This window comes from Eublepharis macularius, chromosome 9 (genome assembly GCF_028583425.1).
Source record: "Eublepharis macularius isolate TG4126 chromosome 9, MPM_Emac_v1.0, whole genome shotgun sequence".
Classification (NCBI taxonomy): Eukaryota; Metazoa; Chordata; class Lepidosauria; order Squamata; family Eublepharidae; genus Eublepharis; species Eublepharis macularius.
Window position 1 is genome coordinate 47,504,398 of NC_072798.1, and position 24,439 is coordinate 47,528,836.

Sequence of the window (24,439 nt, forward strand, 5' to 3'; positions counted from 1 at the left end):
CAGCCTGTTTGCTGATTTATCCACTTGCCCTGTCTTGTTCTGGCTATGACTTCAGTTCTCTTGGTTATATGTTTATGCAGTATCTAATGTGAAAGGTCCAAGGGTCTTCCCTGAAGTTATTTGGTACAACCATAAGGCAAGTAATGAGTAAGCAAATTACTATTATGAATGCTTGGTGTACAGATAACACCAATTCCCAGTTACGCCACCTTGTGATTGTACAGACCTTCTCGCAGGGTAAACTGCAGCTCTGAACAAGTCTTTCATTGCCCTAATTATGATTCAAGCTTTCAAATACAGAGTGAGTTAATTACATTCTATAAGAGGCTCTCCCAGTTAACCTGAACTATTGAAGTAAACTGACTAATACAGAACTGTCTCCTCTCTGTGCTGGGAAATAAAAGTTGCTTTACCTGTATCACGACTTGGACAAAATTAGTTTCACCATTCCAAGATCTTACGTGCCAAGATAATCTCTCTAGGGTAATTTTCTGCAAGAGCCCCCTACTCCCTTCTCACAAATGAAGAGCTTCAACAGGAATTCAATAAGGCTTCATCTTGCCTTTTAACATTGTCCTTGTCTCTTTCAAGCACCCCTGAATGTGGCTATTTTACAAGGATAAGTTCCACTTTGGGGAGGCCAAAAATGAGCCTTTGGAATCATCAAGTTCACAAGGATGTATACCTTCTGGTCTCATTTCTATTTACATTTGGTCTCAGGAAATGAGAATTTTAATGCATTTACACACTGTCCCATGCTTTGTTGTTAAAATAAGGAGGCGGGTGCTATATGGCAAATGAAAAGAACACTGAGCAAATGAAGCCTGTCCTAAATAACAGGGACATGGTGATATTTGCTATCCCTTCCCTGACCCTTAATCTGTAACCATCTAAAGCCTAGATATCAACTGTAAGCAGCAGAAACAGGCTTTTGCCAGCAAGGGTGGCTTATAAGCTCCCAGCACCTCGATGCACCTTGTTAAAAACATACGGTCGGACATTCAGATTCAACCCAATAGGGCTCATCTTTTTATGGGCTCTAATCGCTGGACTGTAGTAACAATTCCAATACCACACAACAGCCACAACTAGTCCATTCCTTTCCTCTCCCTCCTGCTATTCCCAAGAATTTACACTAGCCCCCTCTCACCCCTTCCAAAGTCTGTCGTCTTTCTCTTTGGAATTCCTGTTTGAGACTAGTTAGCTCTACCCAGACACTATCATTACAAATAAACACTTCACATAGGCTGAGCAAAACCCGCTGCAATAGCAGCCATGTGCTTGTTCGAAACTATCTTGTTTGCATAAAAAATGGAAGAGGATCTAATTTTAACATCAAAAGAGGAGCACAGCTAGTTGAACTGAACCCTCTTCCCCATCTTGCCCAAGCGTATCGCCCAGACTCAGACACCAGGAGAGAGTCTGGCAGAGTAGAAAAACATGGCTGGTTCAACTGATCATGGGGCAGGAGATTAACATAGGGGAGAGAGCAGAATAGTTCCTTTCTATCATGCATTCTTTTGGATGTTAAAAATGTGTTGTATGTCAACAGGACTGTCATATACACAAAAATAATGGTCACATAGTATCTACTTTGGCCCTAACATACACAACTAAACACAACAATACAGCTCAAACATAAACCTCCTTTTCCTTCTATCTCATCATAGTAGCTTTTCTTCCCACAATACAAGAAAGGAAATATGGATGGCAAATTGTGATGAAAACAAAAAGGATCTCAGTGACATACATACGGAAATGGGGAAGAAAAAAACTCTAGATTTGTACTCCTAAAAGATGGAAAGCAAGCTCACCTTGTGCTTCAAAGCCCTCCTGCATTTCTTGTCAACGTTTGAAAGATGCCTGCATCTTAATGAGTTACAAATATTTGTGTTACCCACCCCCCACCCCACATAATCAGGAAACGGAAGCTTAGATTTTTGTGGGGTACAACTGCAAACATTACAGAAACTTCCTAATTATGGGAAAAAAATACTCGTTAGTAATTTTGAAAAATAAAATTGGAGACACCCAAAACTGGCATGAGAACTCAGAATACTAGGGCCCTTCGAATGTTGAGAGCAGCTGACAGTCATGTAAGCAGGGTGGGAGAGCAGGAAACTGATCAAGACCCTAACACTTTACAGAATATTATAGGAAAGATTTGGGTCGGGATATTTTTCAGTTGGATTATTTCCCCCCTTCCCAGCCATTCCTCATCAGACTGTAAGCACTGATGCCCAAATGCACTTGTGGAATATGAAAAGTTCTGCTTTGCCCTGAAGGCGCAAGGCTGTGTCTGGAACAGAACTGTTGGAAACTGAAATGTTTGGAGGGTTGGTTCAGGTTCAACTGCTGTTGCCACTTCTTGTTCGGTACTTAGATTCCTACACTAACAGACTGGTAATCTCAACCTTTCTCTGAACCACACATTAGTCAAATAAGGCTCCTTGACGGATTCAGATTCCCTTTTCAGTTCTATTTATCACTAACACTTGCTGGATGCACTTGGGTTTTCACTGCAGGGCATGTCTTGGAAGCGTCTATCTGATCCTAACTGGGTGTCTCTAATCAAGTGTGCAAAATTACAAAATGCTAAAAATAAAGAGTTTATTTGAGGTGAAAGAAAACTCTAGGACTGGTGTGCAGATGTTCACATCCTAAGTTTGAATTGCAGTGGTTTAGTAAAGCTATATTCATATTGAGGGCTGGGTTCTTTGTATTTTCAAAGACTCAAGCACTTGCTGCTGAGGTGCACAAGTTGAGATCCAGGCAGAAATTCAGGTGCCAGGACCATGTCCTGGAAGAGGTGTACTTGTACCACGTAGACCATCTCTCTCTCCCTCACCACTTGGGTATATATATTCATTTCAGGATTATTACAGTACAGTATTTCTCAACAAGGAACTGTTATCAGTGTTTTCATGGTACTTTGTATAATAGGGACGAGCCTTGTTTGTACTCATGCATTGTATATTGCAGCCTTAGATCTCCTCTCCTGCAGCTCCTCCCCTTTAATGTTCCAGGTTTTGTACTCCATTGCCACCCTATGCTATTTAATTTCACTTGTTTTATCTCACAGTTGGAGATAGTGCACTCATTCAGCAGGAAGAAGCAAACACAAAAGAGGTTTGATTTTCTCAGTTTGTGAGGCATGCCAACATAGACGTGCAAGCACATATGGCTATTTTTTTTGTTACCACATCTGAATCAATATATTGGAAAAGAACAAATATGTCCAGTCTTTACTGAAGAAGGCTGACTACTTCAAGAAGTCTTTTCTGCCTAGGAATAAAAAGGTAACATAGCATGATGACACAAGCCTAGATTCTTTAGGAAAATATGCCACAGCACTGCTGCTATAGTGGCTCAGTTAATAAGCAACCAAGGAGTCTACAAAGAATGCAGGGGCATTCACAGTTACCATGCTTGGTGATTCAGGACCAGGGTGGTCCAAAACTATGCCACCAACAATGGCATAGTAGTAACTCTGCAATTACATTGCCTTTGCTTGCTCCATGACAGGAATCTGCTAGTGTTTAGTTAACTGCTCATCAGTTTCCTAGGCTAGTGAGTACAATTTTGCTACATCATGCAAATGAGGTCAGAGACACCAGTCTCCGTTAACTGCACTAACATCTCTGCCTTCTCCCTTTTGGGCAAGGGTTGAAAAAAAAAGAGCATCATTAGGGAGGGCACATGGGTTAGCAGTAGAGCATCTGCTGTCCATGTAGAAGGTCCCAAATTCAATCCCTGGCATCTCCAGGGGGTGGGGGTGGGGAAATCACATTGTTGGTGATGTGGAAGTCTGAATGAACAACACTGACCTTGACAGACTAATGGACTGACTCCATAAGACAGCTTTATATGTGTTCGTGAAACCCATGCTTACTGTAGAGGCTTTCCTATGGGACATATCTCTGGAAGTATTCACATAGTCCCTCTTGACATTGTTTTGACTATGGCACACTGACAGCTTAGTCTCCCTATGTTCTTCTGCAGCTGTGATGCAGACTTTGAAGTACAATCCGTTTGAACTTAAAACTTGGAATGAAATATCATACTGCTGTTAATCCTGTAAAGCACATGCATTATCGCTTACTATGGCAAGGATGGGAGTTATTTACGCTCTTGGACTATCAACAATGTACTTCGTCACCCTTTGACCAATATACCACCACTACACAGTGGTGTGGTATACACAGTAGCATGTATCATATCACTCCAACCACCAAAGTTTGAAACCCTCCTCCAGCCTAAGGAGTCTTCCATGAAGTTGACACTTCCTTCAACAGAAGAACCACCAAGTTGGAGGTAAGGATCTTGAGGGGTGGAGGGACTTTTTCCTACCTAAGTAGGATACATGACGCTGTAATGGGGATTCCCTACCTCAATTCTGCAGAAAAAAGTGAATGCACATCAATGTACTACAGAGTATATGTCTTGCTTTTTGTTAATTGTATCATACTGTTACAAAAGTTCTTTTCAAAGAGATGAAGGGGTATCAGCAGATGTATCTCTTTTCTTGCCTGCTGTATCATAATGGAATTATGAAACAAGAGAAGATTTCTAATGCAGTACAAAGTACTATCCTGAAAAAAACAAGAGTTAAATAAGTTACCTGTTCCTCAGGTAAATCCAGGAAGAAACTCCTCTGAGAGTACAGTTACTTACCTGAAACAAGGTATTTGGTCCTTGCAGCCTGGCAGGACTCAAAGGAGCAACAGGACTGAGGCTGCTCCAGAAGTGAATGCTGGATAACAGCGGACTTGGGGTGAGCAACAATCCATTGGGGGTCTGCAAGAGAAGTCACACCAAATGTGTGTTCATCCATCCTTCATTTTAGTCACTTCTCAACATATATTACCATTTGGGGTAATGTGTCGAAGACTCTCTTTTGGTCCCATCTTAACTTTTAAAAACCCTGTGCTCAGAAATTACGTTTTTTTTCCCAACCTCAGGCCTGGGTTACAAAACATTTTAAATGGAGCTTTGGTTTGAAGATTTATCTCATCATGTTCTTAATTAAAAACGTGAAAATTGTCTTTCACAATCATATAATTACTCAAGTTGCTGCGACTACTGTTCAGAGTCAGTGAACCACACCACTGTTTTCAAGTGATTCTCTGGTGGCTCTGGGCCAGATTAAAGCAACTCTCTACCACGGCAACATGCTAAAGGGTAATGTAAGAAAAAGGGTTACTGTAATAGAGAAATACATCCTGCAAAACCCATCTGGAATATAAGCAAGAGTCCAGTAGCACCTATACAACTAACAAAATTTGTGGTAGGGTATGAACTTTCATGAGCCACAGCTCACTTCTTCACTCTTGCTCTTTTCTACTGCTACAGACAGAGTAGCATGGCTACTCATCTTAATCCATCTGGAATATGAAATGTTTAGGGGATCAAAGTCTGTATCTCCTAGACTAAGCTAGATATTGAAAACAACCAGGGCCTATTCCATAGTTGCTCTTTGGTCAGGATTCTTGCTCTTTTTGCCAGTCATTAATAGTGGTGTTTCTAGAGGAATGAATAGGACTCAAGCTCAGAATGAACTCCACCAATGATATCTAGGCCTTTTTTACACAGGCAATTTTTGCCTGTTTTGGACCCATACCACTTCAAGCTTTCTTCAGAATTCTGCATTCTTAGCTCCCCCTTCAACTTTCAATGAGACATTTTCAAGCGTTCTCTTCAAATTTTCTGCCTGCATTTATTCCCTGATGTTTTTCTCAGTGAGGTTTTGAGTTGGCATTCTCAATCATGCAGAATTTTCCTTTCAGTTTTTTTTTTCCTTCTGCCCTCTGTTCTGCCATCCTCCTCCCCCCTTCTGGCCACTGTTCTCTGATTAGTCTCTCCATCTTCCTCTCAACTCCTCCCTCCTCCTCTTTCCTCCAATTCCCTTCCTTTCCCAAGATGTACCTTTTTTTTAAAGAAAACTTAATGATGTTTATAATGTCATAAAGCTGTTGTTATTTCACTGTGTCAGTTTGCCCCACCAGTGCCGGACTCTGCCTCTCAGATCTGGGTCAGCCTGGGTGGGGCTCTCTGGTTTGGACCACGGGGGACGGGGTTCATAAATCATAAACAAAAATGTCTACTCATAGAATGGCTGTCATATATTGGGGATTTTTTTAAAAAATCCAAGCATAATGTTATAACGCCTGACAGGGTTACTTGGTGTGATTATATAGACCTTTTTTAGGTTTTCAAAGATTAGCTAATTATCCTTTTTGAGTAAAAAGTTCTGTATTTGGGGTTACTCTATGCCAGCACTGTATGCATGGCATGTTGGGTTTCCTTTCACTTTCCTCTTTTGATTTTTGTTTCCCCCCCTCCCCACTGCTAGCTAATGTCTTAGTGCAGGGTGCGTCTGGTTGTGATAATGTCATAACGCGATTGGGTATATATGTGAACATTTAAAAAGGAGAATTGTGGTGATGTTACTGCACCAGTGATGCCAACCAGGGCACATTTTGAGGGGGAATGCACGGGAACACAGTTCCGGCAGGTTCCCAAAGAGGTCACATGTCAGGTGGCCCCACCCACTTGACTCTCGGCCATTTGGGGCCTGTTTCCGGCTGGATTGGGGCCAAAACGGCCCAGATCGTGCCTCTGATGGGTGGTGGATCACTCTCCCACTAAGCAGGAGCCCGATCCTGACCATTTTGGGCCCATTTCGGCCATTTTCAGCTTCTTTTTGCCATTTTGGGCCCAATTTCGGCCCTGAATGGCCAGGATTGGGTCCAAAAAAGCCAGGATCGGTAATATCAGGGGGTGTGGCATATGCAAATCAGTTATATTAATGACACACTTCCAGTGATATCAAGGGGTGTGGCATATGCTAATATGTTATGTTAATGAGTTCCTCCCACTCTTTTTCTACGAAATGACCCCTGCCGCCAACAATGATATCCTCTCCTCACCTCACCATCCGCCCTGAGCCTGCAAAAGTGGGGAGGGCGGAATATAAATGTAATAAATTAAATTAAAATTAAATTAAATTAAAATTAAATTAATAATCCTCTTTATTTCATGGCAGTGTGGAGAAAAATTGACAGCACCCACAGCAGATTAAAAGGCGGTGTGCAGAGAGGCAGGCAGCCAAAACGAATCTGATCTTTGAGGAGCAATCATTCAAAAAGAAAGGAGTAAATTGCCCATGCTGAAAAGGCCCTAAACATAGCATAGTTTCACCGAATAGGTCAAAGGACGTACTTGAGATCCCAGCCATCCAAATATCCCAGTTTAGGTACAACAAAAGAGGAAAGAAATCCTTACTTATGCTAAAAAGATTAAGTGGCTCCTCTCTTGCCCTCCCTATGCTTAATCTGCATGTTACATGGCTTACTATAAAATTTCAAGCAAATGCATACAATTGCATTTTGCCCCATGCAACATCACAGTACAGCAAAGAACCTCCTCTTCACTTTGAGACAGTGTCCTGGATATAATCGTTCAGCTTGTGCATTTGTAGAATCACCACTTTTATAGCCTCACACTTGCTGCTAGTTGAGGATAGAGAAGGCACCTTGTTTTCTAAAACAGAGTAGGGCAGTGATCTTGTTCTTTTCCGCGGCTTTATATATTTGAAGGCCACTTTAGCTCATTGCACTAATCTCTTTTTTTACCCCATGAATATGTCAGCAAACTTTGATGTTGGGATACAAGCACAGTAATTGATACCAACAATGAAAATGAGTGGCCCAAAACAATTCACTAGATCACATATAGAAACAAAAAGAAATGGAGAAGGGCCTCTTTGTCCCTCCCTATTTGCAGGACTGACAAGATAAGCCTGGTGCTGTGAACTATGATGGGCAGCGATTTTCGAGGCTCTGAGACAAAGGCTTATTCCAGCCATGATAGCGCTGATCACTTATTGCAAGATGCCAGGCAGGATCCCAGGCCCTTAAAGAATGTGCTCTGTAGTCCCTTCTGGTCACGTGGCTGCCTCCCTATCTGCATCTGGGAAGGCAGCTGAGAGAACAGAGTTTGCAAAGATCCCTAGTTCTTACATTTAAGTTACCATATAAAGGCAAAGAAGTCCCATATTATGTTTTATACCAGAAATAACCTTCCCATTTAATCTCTGAACAACAGTCAGAAGGTGGCATAATTTATACAATAGAAGATATATTTACAGCCAGAAAGACCCCAGATATTAGAAGCAAGTCTCACTAAGGTCAACGGAGCTTACTCCCAAGCAACAGGACACAGTGTTGCTATCATGCAGCACCACCTCTATTCAAATTTATTCAGAAATAAGCCCCGCTGTGGGCAGTGGGGCTTACTCCCACATAAGGACACACTGGATTGCAGCCTCAGTATCTAAGTAGCCCTGCATGGCTTTTCTGTGCTCACTAACTGCTATTTCCAACGGAATGACTCATGAATAAAGCTGAAAAGTTCTCTAGCAAGCAGCCCACAGCTCAGAAAGCAACTGTCAGGTCATTTATTTTTAAAAGAACCACAAACTCTCAGGCTTTTGTTCCCAAAATAACTGTTTCCTTTTTTAGTGTCACAGAGTGAGTTGATCACTGTTCAGGGATAACTATTCTACCTCATGCCTTTTGGCATGATCAGAACTAAGGTCTAATCAGCAAGATGCCTGAATCTCATCTTTTAAAAAAATAGAGAACTTGAGCATGCGGCATTCTCTAAACCAAACATGGATTTAAAACGAATGGAACCAAGTCTGACTTATTAACATTTCAATACTAAAAGTGCAATCCTAAACACAGTTACTCCAATCCAAGCCCGTTGAAATCAATGGGCTTAAACTGGAGTAACTCTGCTTAGGATTGCACTGTGAGAGAAGAAACACCACAGTATACTGGAATCCAGGTTCTTGTAGCAGGAGTCAGATTTTCATAATGGTACAGAGTATTAAACCTTTCTCGTGTAAGGCTTAGAGGCTTATGTTCCTTCTCCATAAAAGGCTGTAAGTAATCATGCAGTTGCAGAAAGAACCATATTAAGGAAGGATTTCTTAAAGGACTGATCATGCTGAAATCTGACAAGTCTGGAGTGAAAGAGCTCTTGCATTTTACTCACCTTCTCTGTTCAGCTGCAATCCTGCAGCCTCCCTGCAAATGCCCATCCATGGCACCTAATAATTCTCTCCGGTCTGGTCTGATTCCCAAGATACTTTTGACAGGATAAAGTAACCCTGAGGTGATTCTACATCTGTTTTGTATGGTGAATGAACACACATAAGCACATACCTGTATTAGGAGCTGTTATTTATCCAACCAGAATGAGAATGGGATTCGCTACTTAGGTAGGTATTATGCTTGTGTCATAATAGGTATTAGATCTCACGATGACAGATGATGTTCAAGGAATAAATCTTATTCACAAAATTGACATAAGACTCTCAGGAGTATAAAAATTAAGGTGTGAAGTGGTAATAAGGAAAGCCACTGATGACAATAACTGTAACACTCCCTCTGACAGAGACCTTTGTGTAGATCCCTGGCTTCAAAAGATTCATGTTTTAAATTATTTCAATATACTCTTAAAGGACCGGGGGGGGGGGAGAGGGGGGAGAATTATGTCATCCTCCACAATCTGAAAAAAATGGCTATATAGCTGCAAGTGAAGAAGCCATTGAGCAGAATTATGTTCCCAAGCATTTTGTGATCAACTAACGTTGGAACAGGAGAGGAGGGTCAAATCACATCTTAGCCATGCATCGACCACTGCTGCGTCCATCCCCTCCATGACTTAATTGATCATCTTTTGCTTCCCCTAAGTCATGGTCCACAGGCAGAAATGTGTTCCATCTACAAAAATCCCTCTGTCAGGTTCAAGCCATTATCTTAAACTACCAGGCGTAGCACTGCTGTGACGGCTTCAGGCTACTCTCTCCAGCAAGAGAACAATGAAGGAAGATAACAACTGCCTTCAACTCCCTCTAGTCTCTTCCTAGAAACAAAGAGAAACTCCAGTACAATCTGAATCTTTCAATGTTAGCATACCAGTCTTTTGCAATTATTAGATGGACAGCACATGTAGATGTCATAGATGCCAGAAATGGAGTGCTAGAGAAGGTAAATCCTATAAAATGTTCAAAGTAAAGGGAAAAACAGGGTTGTACTTACCTGTAACTGTTGTTCATTGAGGTCTTCTATGCAGGCATACATGGGACTGCGCTTGCACAGGCCCACCACCCAGAGGATTTCTTAGCTAAAATTTCCACTAGAGGGCGCTCGACGCCTCCCAGAGCGCAGGCATGGCTGTTTTCCTGCCTAAACAGCCTATACCTGGGAGGCGCAGCACCCTTTGCCCTCAGCTCCTCTTGTCACTGCCCCCACACAAGTGAATAGCATAAGCAGGGAAGGAGGGAGGGCATGTGTGGCTGCACAGAAGACCGCAATGAACAACAGTTACAGGTAAGAGCAACCCTGTTTTCATTGTCGGTCTTCTGTGCATTCTCACATGGGAGATTCACAAGTTTCTTACCTGGGCAGTGGAGCTTGCTCTTCAATGAAAGATGGATTGTAAAACAGCTGTGCCCACTGGTGTCTCTCGCCTATCGAGGACGTCCAGGGCATAATGTCTCACGAAGGTATCCACTGATGACCAGATCGCTGCCCTGCAGATGTCCAGCAGAGGGACTCCTCTCAGGAATGCCATCGGCGTTGCCTATGACCTTGTGAAATGTGCATGGACTCCCAAAGGACAAGGTAAGTTACCATTTTTATAGCATACCTTTATAGTCTGTACCACCCATCACGCGACGGTTTGAGCACTTACTCCTTTTCCCTTTTTAGGGCCTGCATAACAAACAAATGTCTATCTACTCTGAATGTCTTAGTCTAGTCTAGGTGAAAGAGTATGGCCCTCTGTAGAGTGTTCTCTGCTTCCTCCACAGGGTTAGGGAAGAAAACTGGGAGGGACAGTTCCTCCGTCACATGAAAATGCGACACCACCTTGGGCAGGAATTCTAACCTAGGTCTTAAGACTACCTTCTCATTGTTTTAAGGAACGGTTGATCCATTGAAAGGGCCACTATCTCACTAACCCTTCCGGTAGACATCACTGCAAGTATCGTCGCCACCTTTAGAGACAGTTCCCTCAGCCCACATGTGGCCAAAGGTTCAAAGGGTCTCGACATTAATTTGGCTAAAACTAGCTGTAGGGACCACTGGGGAACTATCTTCCCCGTTGGTGGGAAGAGATTCAGTAAACCTTTCATGAACAACTTTGAAGTGTAGTGCAAAAAACCTGTCTTTTTATCAACAGGTTTATGAAAGGCTGATATCACCGCTAAGTAAACTTTCACTGATGAAACAGAGTCCCATGTCTTTCAGTTCTAATAGAAAATCTAACACCATAGCCAAAGGACAGGTGAAAGGGTCAACACCTCTCTCCTCCGCCCAAGTCACAAACTTTCCCCACTTGTAGTGGTAAGATTGCCTGGTGGACAGCCTCTTGGCGTTTAATATAACATCAGCCACTTTATAAGACAACTGTCCTACGATCTCAGCAGCCAAGCAGTCAGTCTAAGTTTATTTACAGCATGGTGACTTATCCTGTGACACAAAATCAGGTTTGCCTCTTTGGAAAGGTGCCAGAAGGTCTGGTTCGACATCTGGTACAATCAATGAAACCAGGGTTGTCTTGGCCAAAAAGGCATCACCACTATGGCTGCCGTCCCATCTGCCTGCATCTTGCTCACCATCCTGGAGATTAGAGGTATCAGAGGAAATGCATAGAAGAGACTCCCAGACCAGGTGATCTGAAAAGCGTCCCCTAGACGCTTTCCAAGCCCCCTCTGGAGCAAAACAGGGGAGCTTTTTTGTTTGCCCTGGTGGCAAAGAGATCTACATCTGGTGTGCCCCAATCTGAGAACACCGGTCTTAGATAGCAGTACCTGATAGACCATTCGTGAGTGTCTGACCCTATTCTGCTTAACCTGTCTGCAACAGTGTTTTCTACACCTGTAATGTGGACTGCTTGAATGTGCACACCGTGCTCTACAGCCCACTCCCACAATTTTATTGCTTCTAGACACAAACGGTGGGAGGTCGTTCCCCCTTGCTTGTTTGCATAGAACATAGCTGTGCTGTTGTCTATCAGAATCTACACGTTTTTGTTTTCTACCATATCTGGAAAAGACATTAAGGCAAAACAATGCCCTCGACTCAAGGACGTTGATATGTAGGGAGAGTTCAGATTCCGCCCACTTGCCATGAGCTGTAAGCTCTTCGCAGTGCATGCCCCAGCCAGCTGTAGATGCAACCGTGGTAACAGTTACATCTGTGTGGATTGACCCAAAGAGTACCTCATGTAGCAAGTTATCATCCCTCAACCACCATTCCAGGTTTCTAAGGACTGTCCTAGGAATACTAAATTTCTTCTCCTGGCTGTGTGCTGAGGCATGGTAAACAGAGATAAACCACAGCTGAGCCATCCTCATGTGCAGTCATGCCAGTGGCGTCACCACTGTGGTAGACATCATAAGGCCCAGCAACATTTGGATCCATCTAGCTAACTGAAACCTGTTTTTGAAAATCATCCTAATCATCCCCTTAATTTTCACTGCCCTCTCAACAGGGAGAAACGCTTTATCCAAGGAGGTGTCCAGGACAGCACCTATGAACTGAACCCATTTGGAGGGTTACACTCTAGATTTCTTGTGGTTAACGATGAGGACCAATTTGGAGCAGGTGTCTAATGTTAACCTCACCTGTTTATCCAAATCCTCTTCTGACGTGGCTAAAATCAGCCAGTCATCCTGGTATGGATAAATTGAACACCCCAAGGTCCTCAGATGGGCCACAACTACTGCCACACATTTAGTGAAAACCCTCAGGGCCATAGACAGCCTGAAAGGAAGCACTTGGTACTGGTAGACATCATCTCCAAAGGTAAACCTGAGGTACCTCCTATGGGAGGGATGAATGGCTATATGGAAAAAGGCATATTTGAAATTGATCACTGCAAACCAGGAACCCAGGGGCAGGAGCGTCATTACCATGTTAAGGGTGGTCATTCTGAATTTCTGTATTTCGATCGACTTATTCAGATCCCCGAGATCTAATATGGGCCTAAACCCCCTATCTTTCTTCTCCACTAGGAAGAAGTTTGAATAAAACCCCTGACGATCCTGTCCAGGGGGCACCAATTGTACTGCTCCCTTGTCCAAGAGAGCCTTCAACTCAGATAGCAACTCCACTTGTGGATCGTGAGCAACTCTACCAGGAAAATGCAAACACAGTAAGAGAACTCAATTTTATAACCATATTTAACAGTGTCGAGAACCCAAACATCAGTGGAGACAAGATACCACTCAGAAAAATAATTACTGAGCCAGTCCCCAAACATTGGCCCAGAATCCTGGCCTAGTCAGAATTGCTTCTGAACATTTTGCTGCTGATCCTTTGCGGGCTGTGACTGCGCACCCAACCTAGACCTGTAGCTGTGCTTACTCCTAGGCGGGGCCCCTTGACCCGCCTGATACGAGTAACTCTGCGGATAAGCATAGGAGTGGTAGGGCTGGTAGCAGTATTGTCTGCCCCGATAGTAGTGCTGTTGCCTATATGGGGGCTTCCCGGCTTCCTGCTGGGTTGATGGGAAGACGCCAAAGGACTTGGCTGTCTTTCCTTTCCCTTTCAAGAGAATCCATCTTTTCCGAGAAAAGGGATTTCCCCTCGAACGGGAGGTCTTCCACGTTCCTGGTTTCAATCAGTAAGGCTGTCGACCGCAACCAGGTCTGCTTCCACAGGACAATTGCCGATGTCAGGGCTCTAGTTGCCACATCAATCATGCTCCTCCCTGCATTTATCTGGTGTCTTGCCAAGCGTAATGCCTCCTCCCTGATAACCTTAGCCAAAGGTTTCTACTCACCGAGAAGTTTCTCATGAAAGGCAGCCACCTTTCCCCAAAGGAATATTTGATAGGTGCCCATCATTGCCTAATAGTTGGCAACCTTTATGCTCAGGGCCACAGATGCGTAGATTTTTCTCCCGATGGCGTCCAACTTCCTCCCTTCCTTGTCAGAAGGCACAGAGTGCGAGCCTTGGCGCTGACATGACTGCATTTCCTCCATCACTAAGGAAGAGGGGGGAGGAGGCACAGAAAGGAAAGGGCAGGAGTCATCCCTGATCCTGTACAGAGTTTCTGGCTGGCTTCTCACAGAAAGAGTTCATAAGGTCTACAAACCCTTCAATAACAGGGAAGGTGACATTAGATGTAGATCCCAAGTATAAATACCAAAGGGTCTTGTCCTTCGGCTTGGTCTCTAATGATGTAATGTCAATTTCCAAGGCTTTAGCCATCCTTTGGAGCAGTTCAGAGGACCGAAAATCATCCGTCGGTGAGGCCTCGCCCGTCTCACCCAAAGCTTCATCTGGGGAAGGGTCCTATGGTCCGTTTGGGCTGAATTCTCTCTCATAAGGGTCAGTTTCAGGGCTCCAGAGTTGGAAAGACATTGCCGATTCTGGGATAGAATGGGGTCTCCTCCCAAAATCCGAATAAGACATCTGTGAGAATATAGAGTCAGCATGGAAGGGCTCTACAATGTCTACATCCAAGAAGTACCTCAGGGAGCGACCACAAGAGTAGGATCAGTTGGAATACCAATGGTGTCTGCTCCTTCTAGAGGACCGCTCCCACATTATTTCACCTTCCTCCATAGAGGATGTCACTGAGGAAGATCGGGACCTTGGTGAAGAGGTCCTCGGGAGATCCAAGACCTCTATTTTCAAAGGGCCCTCCTTTCTCAGTCGGGCCATGCTCAGTTCCTTCCCAGTCAGGTGCTTAGTCTTTGCACGTTTCTTCTTAGGTGGTTCCGAAGGGACTGAGCCAAATGTTGGTTCCAAGGTTTGGGCTTGTGTGGGTGTCGATTCTGTAGGCCTAGATGACTCCCTCGATTCCGTAGGCCTAGACAATTCCCTCGATTTTGTGCACTGGATCTGAGCAGGTAACGTATCCAAACGCGCAGGCAATCTCGGTTCCAATTGGCACATTCAGTTTCGGCCCAAGTCAGAATGTCTAGACAGTTCCCTGGAGGGAGCTTGGGTCCCAGGCGGGGTTGGTTCCAACTGGGATAACTGGGGCGCTGGGATCGAGGTCAGATCGGCCCATGGTACCCTCGGGCCAGTTTGCATTGGCTGACTTCGGCCTCAGACTCAGCACTGCCATAGCTTTCTTCCAGAGGGCCGCTTTTAAGCAGGAAGACCGATCTACCCGCGCTTTAGGGGTAAAGGCTCTGCAGATCTTGCACGCTTAGGCATTGTGGGCTTCGCTCAGACAAAGGAGGCAGAGAGAGTGCCCATCATTTTTTGCCATGTTCATGTTGCATTTGGAGCAAAGTTTGAACAGGGCCGTATCAGCCATACTCTCACCCTTCTCTTTCAAGAACACAACGTGGAGAGAAGAAAAGGTGTGAAAACTCACAATAGTTCCAAGCTATCGAACCTCTCACAGCGGTGGGCAAAGGGCACCACACCTCCCAGGTACAGGCTGTTTAGGCAGGAAAACAGCCGCGCCTGCGCTCTGGGAGGCATCAAGCGCCCTCTAGTGGAAATTTTAGCTAAGAAATCCTCCAGCTGGTAGGCCTGCGCAAGCACAGTCCCATGTGGGAATGCACAGAAGACCGACAATGAACAGACAGCTGCAGAGACACTCACTCTATCCTTCAGGGATCAACCTTTTATATTCTCAACACCATGAAACCAGTTTATGATTAAAGAAAGAAGTCTGACCTAAACATGCCATTTCATTTTTAGCATGAAAAAGGCCACAGTGCCAGCAAAACTAAAAATAGAGTGAATCTAACACTTTCTCTCTCAATTTGACCAAGACCAGGCTGCTGGCTGGTCAGAAATGAAACAATCTAGCTTGCCCTTCCCTCTCTTTTAAAAAAAGCAGTATCTTGACAGGCAGGAATGAGCAGGTGATGCTTTCGCAACAAACACCATCTGATAACTGCTGCAGATGAAATAGTTGTTAAAAGCCAATGTAAAGGGCCAGTTAAAATTTGACAACCCTAACTGGGGTGCAGTGGAACATATGACCTGAAACCACACCTCAACGTAGTTTTGAAGTAACTGTCATTGTGTAATATTAGATTGCAGCAAAACTTCTATATGGTTCTTTTAGAACTGGACTCTCAATCAATCAGCTTTGTGCTGTTTGTACTTGACTAACTAGTCCTATTATCCGTTTGGACAGGGAAGTTGGATGATTTTGTTAAGTCTTCATCCTCACCTCTGACTGATACCTGCTTCCCCCGCCCCCTTAAGTCGCAGTCAATTTATGGTGACTCTGTAAGTCTTTCAAGGTAAGAGCCATGCAGAGGTGGTTTGCCATTGCCTGCTTCTGACCAACAACCCTGGTCTTCCTTAGAGGTAACCCACCAAGTACAACCAGGGCTGACCCCTGCTTAGCTTCTGATCAAGCTATCTGGGCTATCCAGGTCTGTTCTTTATGGACAAACTGTTTCTGAATTTATAATGTACAAGTGGAGTATTTCAGCATTACACTTTTTCCTATTATGAATACTTCACAAATTTTAGTTTTTACAACATTTAATATGTGTTAATATTACTCTGTAAGCCATTGGTAATGAAATATGGGTTTAGGTTTCTAGCAAATAGCTAGAAGTGGCAAATCACGCACCTTGGCAAACTACTAATGGCATTTCTACCAGTCCTCTTAGACACCCACCATTCATTTCAACAGGTCAATCTACAGTGCCACTAACTTCTACCCCAAGTAAATGTTTTAGAATATATATGAGTGATTCCGCACACGTTGGATAATGCACTTCCAATCCTCTTTATAGATCATTTGGAACGGATTTTTTTGTGCGCGGAACAAAAAATCCACCTCAAACTATTGATAAAGTGCATTATCCAATGTGTGCGGAATCAGCCTATGAACGATTCAACAGTAACTTTCACAGGAGAGTTCTATGAGGGCAACAGCACTTCAGCAATTTTATTACTACTGGTGGATATGTGATGATCCAGTACAACAATATTGCTATGGAAGCGTCCACATAACAGAACCTTTTCTTATGTCTTGAAGCAAGCTCTGCTTATGATGAGTTCTGAACCGGTACAGGGAACTGCCTGTAGTATTGTTTACTGGAGATTAATCAAATTTCTCCAAGTCACTGCCAAGAATACAGCCTTTCTTGAGAGCGATCAAACAGGTTAAACATAACCACTCAAAAAATGAAAACCAATTGTTACTCCCATTTGTTTCATTCTATTTTGCAACAGCTTGTTTCCAGACCCGTTTTCTGAACTCCTCTTATCTTTACACTATTCATGACAAATACATAAGCAAGGATGTCATAACCATTAAATCAAATGTAGCTCTTCTCACATGAACAAAATGTGTGATTATTGGATTTCTTCAGTTACGAACTCTGATTTCAGTTACTTCTATTGTACCCTAAGCAGCTAAAATCCATTTTATATAATGAGTATTCAGTAGGCCTGCATAGAAAGTAATGTGTAGCAAGTATTTTATGAATCTTCAAACCCTTTGAAATTGAGATTGGTTTAAATGAGACAGGCTTAAATGATAGCCTTTAGAAATTGAGATAGGCTTCTTTTAAAGCTTTTGTAAATGGGTTCAGCATGTGACACTAAAAAAAAAAGTCAACTGCTTATTCCACAGTGTATATGGCATAGATCTGACCCAATAACTTGTGTTTTTTTCTTGATATCTTGAAGCAAATTTTAATGAATGGTGCCAATGGCTGCCCCCGCTGTGTTTCCTGTTAACCTTCACAACCATTCTGGGAACTGTAATTAGTTTATTTTATTTTAGGCATGGGAGGCTTCTGTAAGTAAGGACACTGCATTGCATACTGACTTCTTTCAAGGCATTTCCCTCCCATACAACATGTGAGAGCATTATACTGAACTGTGTGCAACCCTAACAGTTATTTCATAGCTCCCAATCCCAAAGAGGTGTCAAATGTGTAGGATTCCAAACCATCGTTCAAGGTGTCCATGTCTTACCTGGGCAGTAAAGAATGCTGGAGTCAAAGATCCTGAAGGAAGTGCGGGGCTATTGAGGGCAATGGAGCCAAGATCAGTGCTGGAAAGAACCATGGGTGGTGTTGAAATCTCCAGACCTTTGGGTTTCTTAGCCTTTGGGGGAAGAGAAGGAGATTTTGTCTTGGATCCTGAAGAGAGGTTCAGTGGCTCTAAAGAATCAGAGTCCTGGCAACTGGACTCCAAAAAGAGGCTTCTGTGTTCCAAGGGAAGGGGTGAGTGAGGCGACAGAGATGGTGACCGGGAGGAAGATGGTGAAGCTGAAGAAACACTGGCTGCATTGGGAAGCATTAAAGATGATATTTTTGCAGAGACGGAAGATGCTAAAAAAGCAGAAGCAGCAGCTGCTTCAGATGTTGATGGCAATGAGACTATGGGCCTCATCACTTGCTTGTCTGTTTTGTTTGTCACAAATCTTATAACAGTTCGGACTTCTTCCAGAGGAGTGCTCCCTTCCAATTTCTCCTCCAGCTTTTCTGTTTTGATTGGCTTGAGAGAATCTGACTGGTTTTGCAGAGAGTTGATGGTGAAAGAGGAGTACAGCCCTGAATGGATATATTCATTGCGGCTCGTGCTTTTCAGGGCCAAGCTATGTTTGTGGTGTTCTCTGCTTTCCAGAGGTATCTTGCAGTCGCTGTCCTGCAGCAAAAGGCTCTCTCTGCTGATTTCTACAGCATGAGGATCCATCTTTAAAATCTCAGGGAACGATACAAACTTGTACACAAACTTCTGCCCAATAACCTTCTTGATGATGTTCTGCACAAAACACCAAAACAGACATAAGAAATTAGAGTTTTGACAATGCATATAATATATGCAATATGATTTGCAATGTCCCCTCACAGAAAACTTGGTTGTTTTCTTCTCCTTGTTGTCTTTATAAACATATAAACAGATAAATAATTTCATAAACACAATTGTGTCTTCTTATTACAATAAACACCACCAATATTCTACGTTCACTTTGGCAATAAATACTCAGGAACTGGGTTATATTTGTAATTATGATTTTGACTGGCATTTGTACATGTAAATTTTAAATAAACATACCACGTAAAATTGTGAGTGTGACCCCGTTTATATACTGCATCCACCTTAAACCTCCCTTCACAGTTTTGGAGGCTTTACAGGCAATTATGGGCAGTCACAACACGCCACTCGTCTAGCCTCTATTTATCAGGAAGAGCGCCGTGGCCCAAATACACACAGGGTCCCCTCTCTCCTCTTTCCCAGATGCTCCATCAGACAGGCAGCCTGTTCCCTATATTTGCATCCCCTCACCCAGCTACTGCCCAAGGCTATTGAGGAAAGAGAACTCAAGAGTTAAATTTCCCTAATATGCCGCCATTGTTTATTTAAACTTGGCCAATTTGTTGTGACCAGAGTTTTTTTTAGTTTTGTATGTGTGTTTTATTTCCCCTCAGCCAATAACTTCAAGCCAGCCAGGGTTAAAACAGAAACAAGAATAAATTTTATTTACAATATAGAACACTTGAACGAATGATTTTTAAAAAGGGAATGGTTACTATGTATTATAACAGGTGTCAACAGCCAGCCATTTCTCTGCTGCCCCTCTCAGCAGCCTCAAAACCACTTTTCCTTCATCAGCTGCCTTCCAACCAACTTTCAACTGTCACTAGCCCAGCACTTTATCAGCTCTCATTAGCTGTTTCCAAAGAGAAGCAAACTGAAAACAGTCCTCTCCATCACAATGAGGCTCTGTCCACAAATTTGCTAATTTTTTTGTAGCCATCTAAGCTAATTATCATCATCAACTCTTGTGGCAATGAATTCCACAAGTGACATTGCAAACCTTAGCAAAGTTACATTGTTCTAAGCCCATGGACTTCAATGGACTTAGAAGGGGATAACTGTACTTAGGACTGCCCTATAAATTATATGTTAAGTGCTAATTTGTTTCACTGAGTGACATCAAATTCTAGTATTCTGAGAGACAATTAGGATGTGATCTTTCAATTTCCTTCACTTTTGTTTATTTAAAAAATGTATACTCTGCAATTCTCAGCCTAGAAGGTTCTTGAGGCACTTTATAGAACACAATTAAAGCAGAATAAAAATCAGATAAAATATAAGTTACAGTAATGATCTGACTGTACAGTAATGATCTGCCCAAAATGCATTACTAAATGTACATTTTCCAGTATATTCATAACACCCACTAGAAATCTTTTCCTTAGCAACTGGAGAATTATATGAAGGGAGAACAATTATGGTGCTCCACTGCAACAAGGCTGGGCTGTAGCATTTTATCTCCTGAAGTGCTGGTAGCTGTCAAGAGGAAGACTGGCTTTGCACAAATTCCAGTTGCCAACAATGCAATCCTGTGTGTTACTCCAATTTAAGGCTATTGGTCTCCACGGATGTACAGTGCAATCCTAAGCAGAGTTACTCCAATCTAAGCCCATTGGTTTCAATGGGCTTAGACTGGAGTAACTCTTCTTAGGATTGCTCCTACATGGAAGAGCACTGCTAAGGTCCTAGACAACACATTATCAAATTTCACCTCCATTTTTTTTGGAAAAGAACTCTTAACAATTCAAACACTTCCATAAGTGATATACTCACTTATAGTAAAGCCCAAACATCTTCATTAAAAAAAACTATTCTTTTTTTTTTAATGTTACCACACTTAACAAAATTTACCTTGTCATAGTAGTATCTCAGCGCTCTGCTCAGTTTGTCATAATTCATGTTAGTCTTGTTTTTCCGTAGTCCCCACAACTTAGCCACTTCTTCTGCCTTAAGTAACTTGAATTCACCATCGTTGGATGTCCAGCAAATGAGATGCTCGTGTTTCTGATCAAGAAGCAACTGCAATAGGAACTGCCACAGCGTGATTGCACTCTCCATGCCTACAGAAAACCAATAAAAAGGTGGCCAGGAAGGGCCAGGGGAGGGAGAGAGAAGATAATCTGCTTGTTTGCTGGACTCAGGTTAGTTTCAGCAACGACAGTCTTGTAGAATCTTAGTGACATACTTCGAAAATAAAGTATATGTATACAGTCTCTCTGTACATATCTAGTAAAAGAGCAAGATATGGGTCCAGTAGCACCTTAAAGACCAACAAGATTTCCACCTGAAATCATATAGTAAAGGTGCTCATCACCAATTCTGAAAAACTGAGCATTATAAAAGTCTAGAGGGAAAAAAACAGGATTATTTCATGAAAAGTAACTGACAGTTTTACTGAATAACAAGGAAGGATTTTACTGTTCTATTACAGTTATTAACCCTTCTCACTGTTGCTCTATTTTTACTAAGAAAACCATTATCTACCTCTAAATATGGAACTGGAGACTGATTATAGTCAATATATTTGCAATTATAAAGGGCACACACAGACTCCTTAACTTTAATATCGTTTTGTCTTAACTGCCGTCAGCACATTGATACCATTCTGGTGATTTAATTAATTCCTTTCTATAGGTTTTATTTTAATCACTTCCATAGAGAGAAATCACATCATGCAGCCTTCCTGGGACATTGCAGATAATGGACTGAATCTTTGAAACCACCTCCTCTGCATGGAAAAAAGTACTTTGTGGAGAAGAGCGAAAGATTGCTTCCAAACTGTCAGCATTTCTCGCCATCTACCTTCACGTATTGCTGCAGTCAAATGAATGAACTTAAGTATGCTTATCTCTGTGCTAGATTGTGGCCATTTTCTTCCTTCTACTGCACCCTCCACGTTTATCTTCCACTTTACAGTTACGTACTTATTATTGCCATTGGAGCAATGTCCTTACACGCATCTCTGTGCTAATATTTAAAGCTTTTCTCCTTGGCACTTGATTAGTTGCTAAGCCAATTACTTAAAAAAAAAACCATTTGTCATAAAACTTTGAGAGTTCCATCCAATGAATAACATATAGAGTGGATTATCTTGGCTTCGGTACTTTGGAGCTGGATCTTATGATATATGTGGCACTATTTAATACACTTTCCCTTAAATTTTGCAAACAGATGAAGCTGTTTTGACTATCCCCTTTCACTCATCCAGTAAAAATAAAACCATTTAAAATTAATTCTTTCTTTCCTTGCTCTTTAAAAAAAAAACTTTCACCATAGAATACATAGTTGCATAAGCATCAGAGGAAAAACGAAGGATCAGAGGAGCAAAAAACAGATTTTAAAGGAATTTGTTTCTAAATTAAGACAGCATGATAGTAATATATCATAATTGTTCCATATACCGCTTTTTGCAAACCAGGATGCAGCAGTGTCTTATTTCAGGCTTACCATACGTTTCAGAGGTGTAGCCATGTTAGCCTGTTGCAGCAAAATAAAACAGGAGTCCAGTAGCAACTTAAAGACACTTTAAACACTCTTTATTCCAGCATGTGCTTTTATGAGCCAGAGTTCACTTCTTCAGACTCAAACAGCCATGACTCACAAAAGGTCATGCTGGAATAAATGATGTTAGCCTTTAAGGTACCACTGGACTGCTTTTATTTTTTCACCAAGCGTTGCTGATTAGGGTATATTTTTACAAAGTACCTACATAACTGTTGTATACCATTGAGAACAGACGACAGTAATGCACTGTACATAGGTCTCCCCTCAGTCAACTTGGAGGCTCCAGTTAGTGCAGAATGTTGCAGCTTGGTTATTATTCAGAGCTAGGCAGAACATGTATATTATTCCCATACTACAGTCAGTCCAAAGGTTGCTCATTAGATACCAAACTCAATTCAAGGTATTAGCTATCATCAATGGCTACTAGTGCCACACCACAAATAGGCAAAATCAGTAACTGTCTGTAGCGTACACACACATTCTCTGTGATGGCCCCCTTCTCACGGAATGGCCTGCCTGATGAAGTCAGGAAGATTCCCGCTCTCCCGGCTTTCTGAAAACTATGCAAACCTGAGTTTTTCAGGAGGGCTTTTTTACGCAGGTAGGAGGGCTGAAATGTAAAGAAATGCTTCAAAGAGATGCTTTGGTAAAGGTATATGTACTGTGGACTATACTACTGCGTACTGTCTGTTGCTGTAACTATACTCCTACTATGTAATTTCTGCATCATTTAACATGTTGTGTTTAAACGCATTTGCTTAGTTTTAGCATTGTTTATGCTCTGTTTCCAATTTTTGTTTGTTTCCAGATTTCTGCAATCCAAACGCCATTGCATTACTTATGGGATGTCCCATCCTGTTGATCATACTGAGTTAAACTGTGTAATCTACCTTGAGTCTCAGTGAGAAACACAGACTATCAATTAAAGAACTGCTATCAGAAATAGTATGACTATCAGAATCAGACTGAATAAAATTCAACACATTTCTCTATGTACACTTTGAAGATTTGGAGGGAATTACTCTAACAGAAAGCCAAGTGGCTGCTGTGCGCATATCAATGCTGTAAAACCAGCCATCTACAGACAAGCCATTTTTGGCAGGCAGAAAAATGAGAAGAAGGAAACCCAGCCTGCTCAAGCCCCTGACAGTTTAAGAGTATCCTGGATGAAGAGATGGAAGTATTTCCAAATTGTTCTCCCCCTCCTCTCCAAAATTATTCTCCCCGAATTGTTCCTCCCATTGTGGTCCTTCAGCTTGTTAACAAGACTGTTTATGACAGTCATGAATGACTGAAATTATTATTATTTCCGCTTTTTATAAACTCACTTTCTACCAGAAAAGCACTTCAATTGGCATTTAACATATCATCATCTGCCCAGGGAGGCACATTCAAGGATGTTCTAGTTCTCATCTTCCTAAAATACAAGTTTTGAGTTGTCTTCAAAATATTTGAAGCTTAAACTCTGCCAATTTTGGAATCTGCCACTAGATGGCACACAGCTTTTGAGTCTGAGAATAACTGAGGCTCAAGCTAAACATGCAGGTTTTTAAAGCATTGTGCCTGGGTTCTCCAGATTCAACTCTGGTTTCCACAGCAGTAACAATCAAGGAGAGCCCAAACAACCTTAGAATGACTCCATGCTGTTTCCTCATGACAAAATAGTACAGGGGGAGTGCCCCCCCTTTTTACTGTTCCACATGTGCAGAATACTCCACATGCAGCAGGGGGGGGGGTTAAAAAAAATCCTCTCCCCTCTTGCTATAAAAACCTGCACATTTTGCTTGACCCCCAACTCTTAAGCTAGAGAAAATTTTAACTTCTCTTCAGCAAAATCCTAAAAGGAATTTAGCACATGCTAAGTTACTTCTAGAGATTTTATATACAAACTTTTAAGGGCATTATGACACTTTATAACTTGAAGTTTTTAAAATGTTATGTTTGCTTACTACAAAATCCTGTTCAACATCACTATGTGATTAAAGGCATGCAAGACAGACTGTAAGGGAAAGGTTACCAAAATTCATATACTTCTTGAAGAGTTTCAGACATTTTATTTACAGACACACAGCATTGTACACCACTGACTCTTT

The 24,439-nt window shown here is 42.2% G+C and overlaps 1 protein-coding gene across 1 annotated transcript in view; it reads right to left on the reverse strand.

The window, feature by feature from the left end:
• ELK3 (ETS transcription factor ELK3) overlaps positions 1-24,439 on the reverse strand; it is a 52,324-nt gene that overhangs the window by 4,905 nt on the left and 22,980 nt on the right. Inside the window, exons 2-4 of the mRNA XM_054988368.1 lie at positions 20,694-20,902; positions 17,994-18,785; positions 4,675-4,797 (exon numbers count right to left, since the gene is read on the reverse strand). Of these exons, the coding sequence (XP_054844343.1) occupies positions 4,675-4,797; positions 17,994-18,785; positions 20,694-20,900 (1,122 nt within the window). The 5' untranslated portion in view covers positions 20,901-20,902. The remainder of the gene's footprint in view (positions 1-4,674; positions 4,798-17,993; positions 18,786-20,693; positions 20,903-24,439) is intronic.